The following is a 17,870-nucleotide window of genomic DNA, read 5'->3' as shown; positions in this document are numbered from 1 at the left end:
CAAACCAAACCAAAACAACTCTCTGGGAATGTAATCATGTAATACCGACTTGGCAAAAATGTATGGTTGGCTATAGAACAAAAAGAACTATCTGAATCCAAACTATTGCCTCTTAATCCTTTAATTAGACTAAGTCCTTCAGAAGGAAGCACAGTTCGTAATTACTGAAGGAAACCAGGAGCGAACAGGGCCTGTGACAATCTGCACACGCACAACACGTGATGTGTCCACACGGGTAGGAACAAACATGGTGGAGGACTCGGAGTCTAAAAAGAAGTTTATTTACGAGAGCCATGATTTGGAACATTAAGTTCTGGGAAGACAATTTGGGGAGAACGTGGTGAGGGCAAGGCTCGGCAGTGGCCGGGCATGTCGGGGGACGTGCGCGGGCTCCCCGGGAACCCGCTGACTCGGGGCCAGACCCGCGGCCCCGGCGGCGCCCCACAGCTGGGAAGCGGGAAGCCCTGGCTCAGAGAATTTACTTGGAACCTTTCTTCTTTTTCTTCTTTTTCACTGGTGTTTCATCTAACAGACCATCCACTGCTGCCTCGTCTTGTTTTTTTTTCTTTGCTTTCCTTTTTTTTGGCTTCGGGGGTAAGTCCTGGTCCTCGCGCGGCCTCGCACAGTCCTCTCCATCCTCAGCTGAAGCGTCCAAATTCTCGTCCCATCCAGGGCCTCCCAGCTGCCACTCCACTTGGTCTTGCTTCTTTTTTGCCTTAGGTTGGGTGTAATTTTCCACATCGTTATCTTTGGCCTCTTTCCTTCTCTTCTTTCCCCTCTTCCTTTCCGTCTGGGTCTCTGAGACAGCAAACTCCGGAGCCGTGCCCTGCGGCCGGTTCCTTCGCTCCGCCATGCGCCTGGCAAAGTACTCCTGGATGGTGAAGGCGCTGGTGGTCGTGGTGGAGATGTCAACCTGCTCTGGGGCGGCAGGGCCGGAGTCATCCTGCAGTGCGGGAGAAGAGAAAACAGGTAGGCGTCAGCTCATCACGGCTCACGGCACCCGGGGGCCCCCACCCGCAGCTCGCGGTCAGGCCAGGCTGAGCTGCAGTGCACGGACTCGGGGCGGGAGGCTGCACACACAGACGCTGACTTCGGAAGTCAGAGGGCGAGTCACCTGGATGAATTCTGAGTAAACAGCTCCTTAGCAACATTACATTGTTACATGTAATGAGTGTGATTAAGTTCCTAGAGTCTCCATCAGAATCAAAGGCCCTGAAACCCCAGAGCTTTGGGACTTTGTCAGTCACCCATTTCAGCTCGTCATGATTACACAGGTTGTCCCGCACTGACCTGCAAACTCAGGTGCCACGTGTACATGTTAGCCCTTCCCACAACAGGAGCCCGATGCCAGCCTGGTGTGTCCCGGGCACCTTCTTTTACGTTTAGATGCAAAGCGGGCCTTCCAGCAACCACTCCAGGGGAGAAGGCACTGGCGTTGGAAGGGCACACGTCCCATCTCTTCCCAGAAGGACCAGGAGACCACGGGGGCCTCTCCCCTTGGTTGGGATGGGAGACGGGAGCCTCCCTCTCTGGGATGACTCTGGTGTGAACTAGATCCTCATGTGTGTCCATCCTGTTTCCAAATGAGGAATTACTCACTTGTAGCAGCTGGGACTAAGTGCAGTTTACATTTTAACTTTAAATAAATTCATTCAACTGTAAGGCTTGAAAAGAGAAAAAAAAAATCCTAACTTAATAGCCTGGGATAAAAAATGCAATGCTGGTGTCACAGCATACAGGCTGAGGCTAGCCAGCAGTAGGTGATGAAAACGTGTGTGTGAACAAGGAACATGTTCAAACGGAAGAACACAGGACTGTGCGTTAAATCAGGTCAATGCCTGGAGTCTTCTGTCCAGAGTCTTCTGAAGCAACTGAGCCACTAAACAGCTCTGCTAAACTTCAGTTTTCCTAATTACTTGGTTCTTCCTTCAAATTCACTTACTCGCACAGGAAGAGACGAATGGTTAGACTCTTTTGTGGGGTGGGAAAAGTTTTCTGAATAAACCCTCTTCCAAATTAGGAGCCTACAAATTACTATGAATTTGGCAGGCAAAGCTCTGCTTGTCCAGCTAACTTTATTACAACATACATAAATGGACCACATATTTTCTTGTCACAGAGACACTGAAAACCCAGCTCGGGGGAATCAGAATAGCATCCCGTCTGAAATTTTGGCCAAATCAATATCCTATCAATGGACAACTGGGCTTTGAATGGCTGTTGCCCCAGAGAGCTCTCACCAAAGGGAACCTTACCAAACAACACCACAACTCATCCAATCAGCACAACTTATCTTACTCAGGGCTAAAAACACAAAATCATTCAGTTTTGAAATTTTCAAAAGGTAAAATGCAGAACATGTGGAATAAACCCACCAAGCTTTTAAAGTGTTATCTATCAACACTCAATTTCGGCAGGAATCCCGTAAGATAATTTTGAGAAAAATTTTAAAATAGCTGCCATGGGAGACAAAAAACAAGGTCACTCTGTCTTTTTGTTCCTCAAATGTTGAAAAGAGCTGAAATTTTGCAGAGTGGAATGAAAAATCTTCTCAAGGCTCTCTTGATCCTGGCCAACCTCAGTCCAGTGGACAAGAAAGGTCTTGCCTTCCACTTAAGGAAGGGCACACAGCTCCTCAGCAGGGATCCGCAAAGATGGCCCCATTACAGAACAAGGGTCTCAGGTAGCTTCACAGGATTAAAGGAATTTGTCTTATTGGGGGAGGGTCCCACTTTTCCAGAATGTACCTGTGTCTTAGGAACTCAAATTCAAGTCATATCCTCTGGTTCCTTACCTTGTTTACCTATTACCTTCAGGATTCCTGCTTTTAATAGTTAAAATCACAGGAGCTAATTACTGGTATTAATCACACTTTCAATTATTAGAAAATCTAAGATGACTTTTGAGCCACTTGCTGAGTTTAGCAGGCCTTTCTCAACCCGGAAAAGTAACCCTGCTTGTAATCAAGTCCTCTGGTGATAAGGACTGTGCTGATCACGGGCCACTGCACACTGAGCTCAGCAGGGCGTGGAGGCAAACAAGACAGCTGCCAGCGCCCAGTCCTGTTCATCCCAGGGAAGATGCTGGCAGCACAGTGGCTCGCTGGGCAGCCTCCCACACTCCAGGGATGCATCTGTTTGAAAAACCATGGAAACAAAGGACTCGGCTACAAATCTGATTCCTGTAGGAGCAAGGCCCAGAATCATATTTCATAAGCTCAAATTTTATGAATTTATAAATTCATATACATATACAGTGATTACAACCTCCATTTCTATATTCTCAGCCATGAATATGAAAAATGTACACCTTCTCAGGAAAACTAACACCTTTTGTATCTGGTCTCTGCTTCAAAGTGAACCGGTACTGAGAAACACACCAGTTATTTTTTAGTATTTTGCCACCAGAGATAGATATTACTTTCTAAACAACAACAAAAAAAAAACCCTCTATTATCTAGTTTGCAATTCATATAAATAAAAAATAGCCTGAAGCCAGGCTTGAGTTTGATAATTTGTCAAATTAGCATGTAAGTTAACTTGGCAAAGTATGAGTGTTTTAAAGCAGGTAGTAAAACCCAAGACCAGCCTCCCCGGGGACAGGCGTGGAAGACTCCCACCCGGACACCCCAGTACAGACAGCGACCCCTCTGTGTGGCAGGCAGTCCGCTCCCCCACGAACTCGCTTTGTCTGGGTTTTCTCAAGTGCTTCGTGACTGTATATATCATGTACCACGACTAGAGCCAGAGAATCTTAAGGCCCAAAGGTACCTCTGGTGATTCTGAATTAGCAGCGGGATGGGGGAGGGGTGAGGAGTGGACGCAAAGGAAACCAGACCTTGCAGGGACAGATGGTTACGCTGTTGGCTACAATGTACCACAACCATCCCAGGTGTCTGAAGGTTGCACGTCACCTTTTCTCACACGTCTACAGAATTAGGAGTTTGTCCTGTGCTTCTCTGAGGTCTTCTCTCTAGAGGCTTTGCCGCGCAGTGAGCTGCCTGCTCAGGCTCTTCTGGGCTCACAGTCCTGTGTCCTTCAGACTTAGACACTGAGATGGGTTAACAGTGAGATGCCCAGATAAACAGGATCCTCTGCATTATTCTCAGAAGAGCGTTGTTAGTAACTCCAGGGACAGGCAAGCAAAGCAGTTTGGACAGAGAACCTGGTGAGGCGTTTGGGGAAGATGCACACAAACAAAACCTCACTCCTGACCCGGAGTGCAAGACCCAGGGATGCGCTTTCAAAGGCAAAGCTTTTGGCTCACCAGCCTCTGTCATATGTCACTGCTGATCTTAAGTGACAAGAGGACTGAAGCCTTTTGATTTCCACGTAAAGACACAGAGAGCAGGCTGCAAGAGTCATCCTTCACCGAACTCTTCTCATCGAAAGAAAAAGCAGCTCAAGGAAAATGGATTTAACGACCGGGGTTGTCCGCTGTCATAGCTATTGCTTGTGATGAACCAACACTCACCTCCTCGTCATCTGCTTGGGCTGGCTCAGTCCCTGAAAAGTTAAGGACGCTTGGCAAGTGAGTAGTTTGAAAGGACGATTTGTGTCTGTTCTAGACTTTTCAGCAGGACAGTTATGACAAACATAGATTATGACTTGACGTAGTCCTGGGAGGCAGAAATTGCACCCATCCATTCTGGGCAGCAAAGAATCCAGGTAAGAAGTCATTTCATGACTCGTCAAGAGGAAGGCGGTGCTGAGATGAAGGCAGTGCTGGACCGTGTAAGCAGGAAATGTTTTGCCAACAAAGAGGGTGGAATGTGCCGCTGCAGTCCCTCACCGCGTCCCCTCAGTGTTCTGGACCCTTCGCACGCAGTCATGTGCATCACTTTCTTAAAGATCAAGTGAATTTACAGACTTGGACAAGTGAACTGGACATCTCAGAGAAGATAAGGGGGAACTGGAAGGGACAGAATATCTTGCTTTTTCCTGGACAATGGTAGAGAAATACAAATAATGCCAAACTCTCATGGGAAGGCCAGTGCTAACAAAACTGTTCATTTCTTTTTTATTTTTTCCACTTGCCTAGTCAGTTGCTCAAATTACCACTCATTAGGAAAAGCCAACACAAACATGTTTTAAAAGGATGGTTCTCTATGGCAACAACTTGTCTCAAGTAACTGACATCAGAGCTACTGACAAGAGTCCTAACAGCCTCTGGGGAAGGAGAGGGGAAAGGGGAAAGGGCAGGTTTCCGGCCTCCCTGGAAGGTCTGAAGGCTAGGAAAGTAGTGGTGACTCACGTGACAACATTCACACTGGCCCCTGCAAGATAAACGAGGCTCCTCCAGAGCGAGGAACGATCAATGTGACACACGTACCAGCTTCTCTGAATGAAGTCTAAAAATAATCCAGATTGACTATATTTTGTAATTCTAGGTCAACTGGTTCCGCTCCCTGCTCTCTGGGGGCAGGACAGACAGAAGTAGCTGACGGCTAGTACCTGCATCTCAATCAATAGAACCGGAGGCTACAAAGGGTCTGTCTCTTCCATCTTGACCGCACTGATTTGAAAATGGCTTAAGAATCATGACAACTCAAATTCAGACTCCTTTTTATTACAGAAAGCACAGCATCTTTTGAAGATTTTAGTGACCCCAGCATCCTGAAAACAAGGAATAGAGTATGAATAGTTATTTGGAATAATCAAGATTATTAAGAAGAGAAAGGTAAATTAGGTGAATGAAGTTACAGTCTTATCCCTCGGTTCCTGTGGGCTACCTAAATTAATCGTTATACACTCTTTCTAACTGACCAGAAATTAAAGTAGCAAATAAATACATTTTAAAAATATTTTACTCATACTCTAGGAATGAATTTGGTAGGGCAAAGCCATTCTACGTTTAAAGGATATTTAAGTTAGTAAGAGTAAATTAAATAAAACCGTGAAATCATTGAGTCATGTAATAAAACTAAATTATTCAAAAATACATAAGATCTAGAAGAGGCTGAGGGCCAAAGACGTGGCCATCCAGTCCTTCCTGAACACCCGCTGAGCGGGCAGAGCACACACTGTTTACTTGACCGGGGCTGGGCCATACAGGAGCTCCCATCCTGGGGGTGACAGAAGGTTAAAAAAAGAAAAAAAAGAAAAAAAAGAAGAAAAAAAGCCCTGGGGTAGAACTCATGTAAGTGTTTTTACAACAATAAAAAGATTTAAAAAAAAAAACTGGGAGAATTTATTTTTTAGAATAGACAGAAAATAAACAAGAAAAGCAGCTACAAAACAAGTCCATTTGACAAAACCGTTAACCAACTAAGCTGAGATCACAGCACCAAGGAGCTCATAAAAATAAGCATTACTACTGATACGAGAGGTGTACTCCTTCACTTACACACTATCAACATATATATGTTTAAATATACACTCTCTTCTCTTAGCTTCATGCAAGCTATGATCATTTTATTTTATAAGCAAGAAAGATATTAGTGAAAAAGAGCAAGTAATAGTGCCGCCCGACCTGCTCAGACTCCAAAAAGATTCCTGAAAGCAAGACCTGCTTCATCCTCTGTGGAAATTCAATGCCCTGTATCACAGAGCTCCCCAAACCATCTGGGGTGAAGGGCTAATGTTTTCTCTTCTTAAAAACTGCAATCCATTGTGGGCCAAGATTTTTGTTAAAAAAAAAAAATTAAAAATTACTAGGAAAGTGAAATTTTAAAAAGACACAAGTTGCAACTTCTAAAACCCTGTATCACACTACTATAAAAGTGGCTAAATGCTTACTCTCAATTTCCATCCTTGTCACGGGGTGGATCTGTGCACCATGCTTTGAGTGGCACTGGTATAAAATATTCGAAGGAAAGAAAGAAAGGTCCTGAATTCAGTGTAGTAGAAATGGCAATGACCTAGGTGCCAAAAAGTGTGACTCACATCTGAATGTGTGGTCTTGTTGGACCAGTCACCATACTTTCTGGGCTTCAAAGTGAATCGCTTGCAAAACAAGGAAGGAGGGCTACTCGGTGACTTTTTTCAAACCTAGTTTTAGCAACGCATGTCTCTCTCCAAATGAAATCTTAAATGAGAGACCAGCGTGTCAGGGGAACTGTGGTTGGGGTGGGGTTGGGGGAACCCCAGACTCATGTCCTGACCCTCTTCTCCCCTGGGAAGGCCCCCGAGACATCTCTGATGAACTCTCCGGGCTCTTAGGAATACAGTTTGAAACACAACAGCTATGTGCTTGAGGTCCATTACCATTCTAACATTCACTGTAGCCTAGATAACTTCACAGCACTCAGAGGAGACTAAGAAGCTTTCAAGAATAAAACCGAACCTTAACTGTTACATAATACGTACAATTCTTAAGGCATCAGTAACTTTTTGGAATTCCAACAATTGGCTGTGAGACTTGTCCAGGGACCAAAGTCTTCCAAAAATGGTAACAGAGTATCAAGCCTGATCTCTTCAGTACCGTGAAGCCTTAAGTTGCAGGCTGGGATCTCTCTGAAGACCCAGATGACTGAGGATGATGTCAAGGTTAGCTAACTCTTCCTGGTCTACCTGGTGAGGCTCAGAAGAAGACCCAGAGGGGAGATGGTAACGCCCAGACCCGCGACACCAATGTCCCCACCACGCTCACTGCAGACCCTAGCGTGAGAAGCAAAGCGTCACCCCATCAGCCACTAGCTGTGCTCTAGCCCAAAGGAAGCTCCCTCCTCACAGGCTATCATGACATCACAGGCTGAAAATCTGGGGGAGGCTGTTATTTCTGCTTTCCTGGCAGGACAGAGGGGTCGAGGGAAAAATGAGCTAATATTTCACTCTCCTCCTCCAGCACTGGGCCATCTACCTGTCAGTCTCTTATTATCACAAAAGCTCTTAAAACCATTTGCTTGATCTGTCAACAAACAAAAAGCCAAATCTAATTCTCTCAGGCCAAACCTATGGCCTGGCAAAAGTCTAACCAAACAAAACAGCCCCCTGCCTTACACCTCTGGTTGTCTTGGTAGCCCTCCCCCTCAGCCCTCACTTCTTTTTCTTTCTCTCTTCTTTTTCTTTTTTAAATAGTGCCTTATTACGAAGTTATGTGTGTTGATCTGGAAGACAACACACATTTTTAGTGGTACTAAAACAACTTTCAAAAAAGCAGTGACCCACTTTCCCCTTTCTGGCTCTTACAGAAAATGCAGGCAGGCCCCCGAGCCCTGTTTGAAGTCCTTGCTGCCCGGAGCTGGTGGGTTTATGTCTCCCGTCCGAGGACAGGAAAAGGATGCACTCTCGGCACCGTGTGCTAGAGAGAGATAAGACCAGAGATTTCTGTCCTCGGCACCTTATCAGCCCTTCCTGCTACTTTCCAGAGCGGGACTGGCAATAAACGAACTAGCCTAAGGGGGGCTGGGCGTGCGAGCAGCTTGGGGATTGGAGGGAGTGCGTTAGGAAGGGGTGTGGGATGAAGAAAAGAGTGGAGGTTTTTAATGTATCTTAAAATGGCTTGGCTCAAATAAAATTGCCTTAAAAAATAAACACATACATTTTACATCTCATTTTGCTAAAACTGTAGCACCAGGGACAGACGTTTTTATAAGGACTTCCTTTCCGTTGGGAGTGCACCACCACCTTCCTTGCTTTGAGCCCTGCGCCTGACTACTTTGTGCTACTGGCTCCTGGGCACGTAGCACAAGTCTAACTGCCAGTCGATGTTCCGAGGGGGGCCTACAAGCCACAGGCTGCAGACAGAACGCTTTCCACAGGCTCACGTGCCTCCATAGATTTAAACAACTAGTGTTTTCTGGGGCCAGGGCACGCACTCACAACTCCATTTCCATGTTGCAGAGAAATAAGCAAGGCTTTAAACCCTCCTCAAACCTTGTTAAGTCTGGTGGTCCTGAATTTGAACAAGCAATGTGAGTAAGAACTCATAATGTACTTTACCATGAAAAAACATTATAGCTCTGTTGATGTAACAAGGCCTAGGAACAAAGATCAACTTAGTGGCAATGAGCAACCCTACTGCCCAGATTGCGGTCTCTAAATATCATTTACCACCCAAAGGAACCAGGGAGAAATGGATGACCCCAAATCAGGGGCAGCAAATGCACAAGGTGGGCCTAGAAAATCTTATACCGGCTAGGGAGGAGCGATCAAATACTACTCAGGGTCACATCAAAAGAATTTAGGAACCAACCTGAAGAGGTTCCCACTGGGCAGAGGAAAAATTTGATCATTAAGAAGATAAATGCAACACACTGAAACATAACATTCAATCCATAAATGATAGAGAAAAGGAAAACTCACTGGTCCCTTTCAGAGAATGTTAGAGAAGCTCTTCCATTTGAAAACTGGTAAATGAAGGAAATAAAATATTTATTATTTACTTATTACTGCCAGGTAATCAAACAGTAGATACGTGAAAAATTCTATTCTAAATTTCATTCTAAAAATGAGAGAGGAAAAGAAAGAGATAGGGGGAGGAAATCCACAGACTGAAAGAAATTTAAAAAGATGTATCAATCGTTATGTTTGGATCCTGATTCCAAGAAACTGTAAAGAAAACTAAAATTGATGACTATGAACATTGAAACTCTGAACACTTACTGATGATGTTATACAATTATTACCAATTTTTATAGAGCATGATAACGGTCTTAGAGTTAAACATTTTTAAAAAGTCCTTTAACTTTTAGAGATGCTTATTGAAGAACTGGAGTATTCAGTTCAAGCGAAATGTTATGATTTCTGGGATTTATTTAAAGTAACACGGAGGGGAGAGGGGTGTGGGGTGCTCACCCCTCTCTACCCACCTTTACAGTCTGGCCCGACCAGTAGGCTTGTCACCCTCGAAGCCCCATTGCTTTTTCAAGGATCTGTGTCTCTGTGGGTGTGGTTTTCTTTTTGTCTTGCAAGGCCTTGCAACCTGGTAAACTGCTGCTCCTTTAAGACACCACACCTGTGCTACCTTTTTAATCTCCACAAGCTGACTCCGTCTCATCTCATCATTTGTGTCCCCAGACCTCTGACACACCACTCCAGGCCTTTGCACCAGCAGACTGTGTACATCTCTGACTTCCCAGCTAGACTGTAAACAGGAGTTGTACCTTATTCATTTAATCATCTGTCATGTAACAACGCTATTGGATGGCAAGGAAAAAAACATCTGAATTAAGTAGAAAAAAGGGTCTGGATCAGGGGAACCAGAAAGCAAGAAAGCAATTAAAATAATATTACTTACAAAAAGAAAGCTGAAACAGTGAGAGAGTACACCGCAGGGGGTCGTGACCAAGACCCTAGCCTGTGGACTAACCCCGCCACAGCACAGCCCAAACCGCTGGGTCCAGGCTGAGCCCACGTGACCAGAAGGCAGGCTCTGCTTAAAAGGTGCCTGCAGCTAACAGTTCCAGATCCTTACAAGGATCCCTAAAAAGGAGTCCAAAATAAACTGGGACCAATGATGACAACATGTCACGCCCTGTGATTAATCCACTTCTGAGTAGCTGGGGTCCATTAAAAAACAAAATAATGTGAATGCCATGCTTTTGCTTCCCTAATAATGTATGCATCATCGTGACAGGGAGGAGGGGATGGGATAAGCATAAGGATGATAATCTAAAATTAAATGATTTAACTAAATGAATAATGCCACTGTTTAAAAACATACATTTCTAACAAGATTTTCTTAGGGTCACAAAGTAAGCAGGTAAATAATTTCCAATTTGAAACTTCAACAATTTTGGAATCAGAATTAGGTAAATATCTAAAGCTGACACTTTACAGGTTTCAGTGGTACACAGAAATACATTAACTCTCCTGACTTCCAGAGTCTACTCAACAATTTCCTGTAAAAGCTACCTATGTTTTACAAAGGGACTGACGTGAATGTTCAGTTGCACTTAGGGAAAGCAGCTTCCCCTTCTTCTACCTGAGGAACAGACACCTCTCAAATCTAGGCTCCTGCAATCAAGACACACAAAACAAGTTTCAGCACTTGTTAAAAGCTATTTAAAGTTCAGGCTCACAAAATGCTTCAAAACCAGTCAAGTAAAACTGAGACCCGCCATGTGATTTTAAGAACTGGAATGAGAGTTACAAAAGGAGTCCCGGAAACAACCTGTCAGGGGACCCAAGTGACTACAGGCTGGCTGTCTTTACTGCTACTGTGTTGCTTAAAACAACCCCTTTTGATGCAGAAAAGACAAACGTGTCAAAGGACAACGGGATAAAAACAAAACCCAGCCACTTGGCCTCGCGCTGTTTGCAGAGACTAGTGCTGTTTGAAGAAATACAACTGAGTGGACTTCCCAGAGGCTCACTGGGCTGCAGATAAGAAGTAACAGAACCTTGACAAACAGAGAGACCTACCAGCTCTCTGCCTCCTAATAGACACTGAGCACTTTTAATTTAAATCTTATGGGAGAAAAAAATTATTTGGAAAATTCCCATAAAGTTTTAGGTTAAAGTTGAGTTTTAAACAGAATTTTTTGGCTGTTATCAAGTGGTTCCAATGGAATTACTTGGGATGACAATTTAACACCTGATAAGTGTCAAGAAACACATTAAACTACAGAAATAAACTAATATGTTTATATATTATATAATATTATATATGAAGCATATATGTAAATATACTACAAGAAATGTCTTCAATTTAGAGCTTCTAGTAAAATTCTACCAATTTAGGGCTGGGTTTAAGTTTCTTCTCACATTATCTCTATGACCTAGCAAATTAACATATCAGAATCCTCCTTAATACTTCACTTTAAAACCAAAGTCTACAAAAGCCAAGATTCTTAAACTCCATCCAACAGGGTTTCAGTGATAAATTATCTAAATGACTTAATTATAAAACAGTTCAAATTACAAAGAACTCCTAAGGCTAAGAGAAATACTTACTTAAATTTCTTCAAAGAACTGCTTTCGGGCAGCTTCAATTTAATAATGCTCACTTCATAAACACTTGCTGTACTAATTACAGTCAGTCCTTATCCAAGCAACCCCACTGGGACAGTTTAAATGATAAGCTGGGACTGAGGCTGTTTCCCCCCCCCCGTGGAACAAAGGTTCTAAAACCCTAAACATAAGTAAGAAATGAAAGAAAATCTTAAATGCAAATACTTTTCACAACACTGAACAAGCCAGTGTTGAAAGAAAGGCCTATTGTTAAGTACCCCATCTATGAACGTATGCTACTGTACACGGGTGTCTACATCTCTTTCTACACATGGTAAACACTCCCCACGCGAGGATGGAGTAATGCACACTATAAAGGAACCCAACAATGTACTATGAACAGCTCTTTCCTCCTTTGCTAGACAAGTATTTAGATTTGTTGCCAGGGAAATCAAATTAAGGGGGTAGAATTAGTTACCTAAAAAGATTCTGGGCTGGGTAGAGCACTAGGAGATTAAGGGACTTGATACTGCTAACACAGCAGAGCCAGGACATGGTGCGTAGCAAGAGGAGGCGTCCATTCATCACTGAAGGCGCACAGAGTCCACGGGACAGGAAATGTTCACACTGCACTCAGGTAAAGTTACTCCCCAGGTCAGCTTTTCCATTTACAGAAATAGAAACCTCCCCACATCTAGGTTACTAAAATCAAGAGGTAAAGCAAGCTGAAGCACTTGTTAGAAAGCTGTTTGGAGTTCCTGGTACTAGTCATTTTTTCACATTTTCATTAATGCAAAATGCCTTGTAATGCTGTAGAATTATCCTTCATCATTTGTTTGTTTCCTCCTCAATGTATTGGAAGAGTCATTGCAAGTAATTAGCCAGCTGAGTTTTCTGATGGCCAGAGAAATGATGGCTTGCTGCCGCTCAGGCAGGACCCTTTTGGCTCTGTTTCCCGAAAATTAAAATGAGCTCCAGCAGCAAATACTGTGCTGTGTCCCAAGGTCCACCCTGCAGGACTGAAGGGTTTGCTCCTGGTCAGTCCGCTCTGGGAGCAGCCACCTGGTCTGAGGGCACACTCCCGCTCCGCAGGGGCAGGGGCTTGGCCCCAGTGACTGGTCCATGCAGGGCCACGAAGGCCCTGGGGCGATTCTGAAGAGGTTGCCACGGAGTCAGCTGAGGACATTTGGCTACATCATAGTAGCCTACTTCCCCCCTCAACCCCGCCAGTCCTGCTTCCCCTTCCCCGAGGCCTCTCCCAGGTATCACTGCAGAGAGCGCCTCCCCTACACTCCCTTCACACTAACAGATGTCCGTTTTAGGGTCTGCGCCCTGGGGGAGCCAACCTGCACAGCGCGTGCCCAGTCACCTTCATGGTCCCCACAGCTCCAAGCCCCACTGCCGTCCTTAGCAGCTCAGCACCTGCCAGTGTGCTCATTCTCCTGTTTTGAGCATTTTTAAGATCCTCCTAAGGAGTCTCCCTGGTCTGAGTGAATTATCTCATAAGACAACAATTATTGTGTGTGTGTGTGTGCGCACGTGCATGTGTGTAAGAGAGAGAAAGGGGGCGACGTGTGTGGTCTTGGTTACAAAACTGCACAGATTTCAGCAGTTTACCTCTTACCTGACGTTCCCTACAAGCTTATTGTTTTTTAATGTGGAATTCTACAAAATGCAGTGTTTTTCATGAACACATATATTGTGTTATAACAGAAATGCCTATATTTGACATTTTATTTTATGGTATTTATTATTTGACATTAGTACTCTGGAAGAGTTTACAATATTAACTACTGTTTTTCAGAGTATATTGTGAGTTACTCGAAGGCAGGGACCATTTAGGTGGTAAAGAGCCATGCAACTGAATGACTGGGACATGGTGCTGTAGCCAGAAATTGACACACTATAACTGACTATACTTCAATTGAAAAAGAAAAAAAGATAAAAAGGGGTCCATCCCAGTAGGGATGGAATTTATGTTATAAAAGGATTCACTGCAGGGTTTAAAAAGTGACTGTATCAAATGTATTAAAGAACATAGGAAGACGAAATCAACAAAAGCCAGAATATAGAAAATTCTACAAGACAAGTATCAAGGTTTCTTCAACAATAAATTTCAAGGAAAAAAAAGAGAAGAAATTGGAACCCATAAGTGATAAGAGTCTAAAAGACATTATCAACTAATTGCAATATGCAAACCTTGTTAGGATCCTGATTCAAATGTACAAACAAAAAAATATGAAGCAACTGGGGAAATCTGAATATTGACTGGGTTTGATGACATTAAAGAACTGTGGTTCAATTCTAGGTGTTATAATTGCACTGTGATGGTGTGTTCAAGAGCCCTTTTCTCACAGAGACGTATGATGAAATGCTGAAATAAGATAATAAGATAAAGTGGCATGATGTCTAGGAACAGTTTCAATAATTGGAGAGCAAGTGGGTGGAGAACAGCCGGCACAGTACCAGCCACAGCACTGACCACTGCCGAGCTGGGAGCGGGGAGGTGGGGACTCCTGTTCTTCTACTTTTCTCACACTTTAAGTTTTCCATAATAAAATGATTTCAAAGCAAATGCACGTCTGCCAGTACATTAGCAGAACTGTTCCTGGAGAGCAATAAGCGACCGACAGCATCTCTGCGTAAGTGAAGTGACCACTAAGTGAGCTAACGAAGCTGGCAGTCCCACTATCCTCAGAGAAGTCCCCTCGGGCTCGCACAGGAGAGGCGAGGCAGAGGGGAACCCGACCGAAGCAGAAAGGTAATCCCATCTGTGCGCTGCGCTGACTCAGACGGGAACACAGAAGCCAGGAGCGCGGTGTGTTTCCCATATGAGATCATGGATTGGCCACCAGCAGCCACTACTAATGTTAGAACAGGGTTTTTCCCTGAAAGAGTCACAATTCCTCTCGCTGGCAAAACAGGAACTGATCCTAACAGGAATATTATGTAATACCAGGGAACTGAGGAGGCCGGGAAAAGCAGGATGCGGGGTAGAGAAGAGCACAGGATGAAGGTGGAGGCGGGGAGTGGAAACTGCTCATGGGCCCGTTAAAGGGGCCAAGCCCAGGACAGCTTCCTGCTAGCCTCCCTCTTCCAGCCGGCTCCCTCCCTCCAACACAGGCAACGTTGAGGCCATCAGAACCTGACAAGAGAGTGGAAAGGCCAAACTTCTCGAGAGGTTCAGGTAAAGAGAACAGCAGGCCGACAAGGGGGAGGCAGGTAGACGAGCTCCCTTCCACTGCAAAGGCAGCCGAGGTCAAGCCAGGTGCCTTCAGGGTGGCTGCCAGGAAACCCGGGCCCAGGAGCGGCTCTCTTCTCAGGCTTAGTGGCAGAATTGAAAATGCAAGAGACGAAATGAGTGAGTTTTTAAAAAGTGACACCACAGTATGTACAGCGTTGTCTGCTTCTGAGACAGCCAGGCAGTGGCAGACCCCATTCCCAGCACACGCACACGCCTCCACAGGCCACAGTTTCCACTATGGATAGCTCTGTGTTTGGATCCTGGCTTTTTTCCTTCTTAATACATACCTGTAGGCAATAATTATTCTACAGTGAATATTTACTGCTCTTATAATAAAAAAATCACATGACATTTACACACAAACAAAAAAATCCACAAGCTCACAGCACAGCGCTTTCCCCCAGGATGATCACACTTAGGGCAGACTGCTGTGGTCCCCAGTGGCAGGTGCTGGCCCTCGACTCTGAGCTCATCACAGGAGGCGGCATTTTCTGAGTTTCCTCGGCCTCTCGCCCCCTACTCCTCCTCTCACCTCTTCCACTTCTGTTTGGTCCCGACACCTCTCTCCAGGTTCCTCCCCGCCCTGCAGCTTGTGTCTGCGGGGACCCACGGGGGAAACAGGAGAAAGCAGCCAAATGAGAAGGAAGGAGGCTTATCAGGAAGACACGGCTCAGGGGAAGAAAGGCTCCAGCACAGGTGGATGGTCCATGAAAAACAGCAACAGGTGAGCTGTGAAAAAACCAATCAGCAATAGCAATGAAATGAGAGGCGAGTGGACAGTCAGTGGAAGCAAAGTTAAAAGGCATGAGTGCAGGGAAGGCCCAGGACAACACACACACACACACACACACACACACACACACACACACACGTTTGTGAGCTAATGTTTCACTGCTGACCCCATCAGTGCCCACAGACTTGCTCCCCCCGCAGCACGCCCCATCCCGGGGAACCACACTGCCGTGTACTCACGCAGCTGCCCAGGCTGAGTCAGAGCCTCAGTTCCGCCACGTTTGGTCGGACCCCAAGTCCTGGGGCATTCACCCCCGCCCCCTCAATATCACTCAAACCTTTTCCTTTCTCTCCAGCTCTCTGCCACAACCTGGGCCCTGGCTTTCCATGCCTCTCTGGAACAAGAGCCCTTTAACTGAACTCCTATTTAGTCTCACACACCACCCCCTCCCCCGCCTTCATTCTTTTTTTTGTTTGTTTGGGTGGGGGAAGGTAATTAGGTTTATTTATTTTTGGAGGAGGTACTGGGGATGGAACCCAGGACCTTATGCATGCTAAGCATGCGCTCTACCACTTGAGCTATACCCTCCCCCCTCACAGTCTTCTTCCAGTTGTGTTCCCTGGGCTGTGCTCTCAGTGCACCCACTCCTCCAACCCTCGCAGCATCTGCTGAGTGCCTTCTACACGCCAGTGCTTTGCTAGGGGTGGAGATCTGCCTTAAGGAGCTTCTAGAAGCACAAGCTTGAGTAGTATCCACTAGTGTCTGCATTCCCTAAGCTATTTAATGAGCATATCATCTATATAATCCTTTATTATCTGGTCTATAAAAAACTTCAAACCAAATTATTCTTTATGGCACAATAGTTTTCTGAGCCAAGAGTTATGTTCCTGAGCTTGGTTTGCTCAAATGTCTTGACTCAGACAAGTATCTTCCCCCTCAAAAGCTTCTAACGGGCCAATGCTGAAGGAAGGACACACGTCCAGTGGAATACAGGCACTCGTTGTAATTTTTACTACAAAAGGTTATTAACTTCAATAACCAAACAAAAAGTAAAAAATAAAACAATGAGTTTACAAGCCACCTGGCCTCAGGGATCTCTGTCAAGGCAGCAACATGAACACAGTTGATTAATGTTATTATAACAAATCATGGTAACATGAGTCGCTTAAGAGCATTTTAGTGTATTCCTTATTACCTGTGGAGATTTAACTTGAGATGAACTTAAAACAAATATTATTGCAATGAGTATCCATTAACAGATTCAAACAAGAAGCAAAATAATTCAAAGAGGGGTGTGTGAAAGCTGTGCTGCCCAGCCCAGCCCAGCCCAGTCTTTACATGAGAAAACTACATGCAAAGATTTGGGAATATGAACAAATGTAAATTTGAACAAATGTAAACCGTTAAAAAATGGATTTGCTCACTGCTTGCAGCTGTTTGTCATTAACATAGTAAGTCTCTTCACTGATTTTTCTCTTCAAAAACGAGAAAGCCATGGAAAGGCAATGGAGGGGTATTTGTAGGAACGGACTCCTAAGAACCAAAGTTATCAATGCTCACTAACTGGCAATTTGTCGCCAGTTAAAATTTGTAACTATTAATATATTTTAAAAATACAGATTCTGTAAACATTCACACAAACATCTTTAACCAAGAAGAAAAGGGAACTCTGCTTTCTCACCAGAAGCAACTTTATCATACATCTGCCTAAAGCAGAAGGAGCATCAGAGTAAAAAGCCTCGAATCTTTTGCCTATTATTACTTTTAAATGAGTGAGAAAATAATACGTGCCTTCAGATTAGACTTTCAGGATTTGAAACGAAAGGCTGAGTGCACCAGTATTTTTAAGATGGAATCTTTGTGTGTGTGACAAGAACAAAAAGCGCTCTAAATTCTTCCCAAGAAGAGAAAGACCATCTATTTACTGTATTTATTCAGGGCAAGCTCCTTTGTCCATGTCAGAATGGGAAACTGAACATAAAAGAAACTGAGCTAAAGCAGGTGGAAGTTAGAAATGACACATCACACATTTCCAAATATTTAAAGGAGGTCGATGTTA

The 17,870-nt window shown here is 44.5% G+C and overlaps 1 protein-coding gene and 1 long non-coding RNA gene across 3 annotated transcripts in view; both read right to left on the bottom strand.

The window, feature by feature from the left end:
* Positions 1–259: 259 nt before the first annotated feature.
* The window catches only part of PINX1 (PIN2 (TERF1) interacting telomerase inhibitor 1), a 64,499-nt gene continuing 46,888 nt past the window's right edge, over positions 260–17,870 (bottom strand). For both annotated transcript variants that reach the window (XM_015238252.3, XM_072952783.1), the window contains exon 7: positions 260–943. In XM_015238252.3, the coding sequence (XP_015093738.2) occupies positions 479–943 (465 nt within the window). In that variant the 3' untranslated portion in view covers positions 260–478. The remainder of the gene's footprint in view (positions 944–17,870) is intronic.
* Positions 5,553–12,968, bottom strand: LOC140690791 (uncharacterized). The gene is made up of 2 exons (XR_012066115.1): positions 12,313–12,968; positions 5,553–5,615 (listed from the first exon to the last, which is right to left on the bottom strand). It is a non-coding gene; the product is annotated as an uncharacterized lncRNA (long non-coding RNA).

Source organism: Vicugna pacos, chromosome 31 (assembly GCF_048564905.1).
Source record: "Vicugna pacos chromosome 31, VicPac4, whole genome shotgun sequence".
NCBI lineage: Eukaryota > Metazoa > Chordata > Mammalia > Artiodactyla > Camelidae > Vicugna > Vicugna pacos.
Note: the sequence above shows the minus strand (reverse complement) of the source record. Positions and strands in the feature narration are given on the sequence as shown.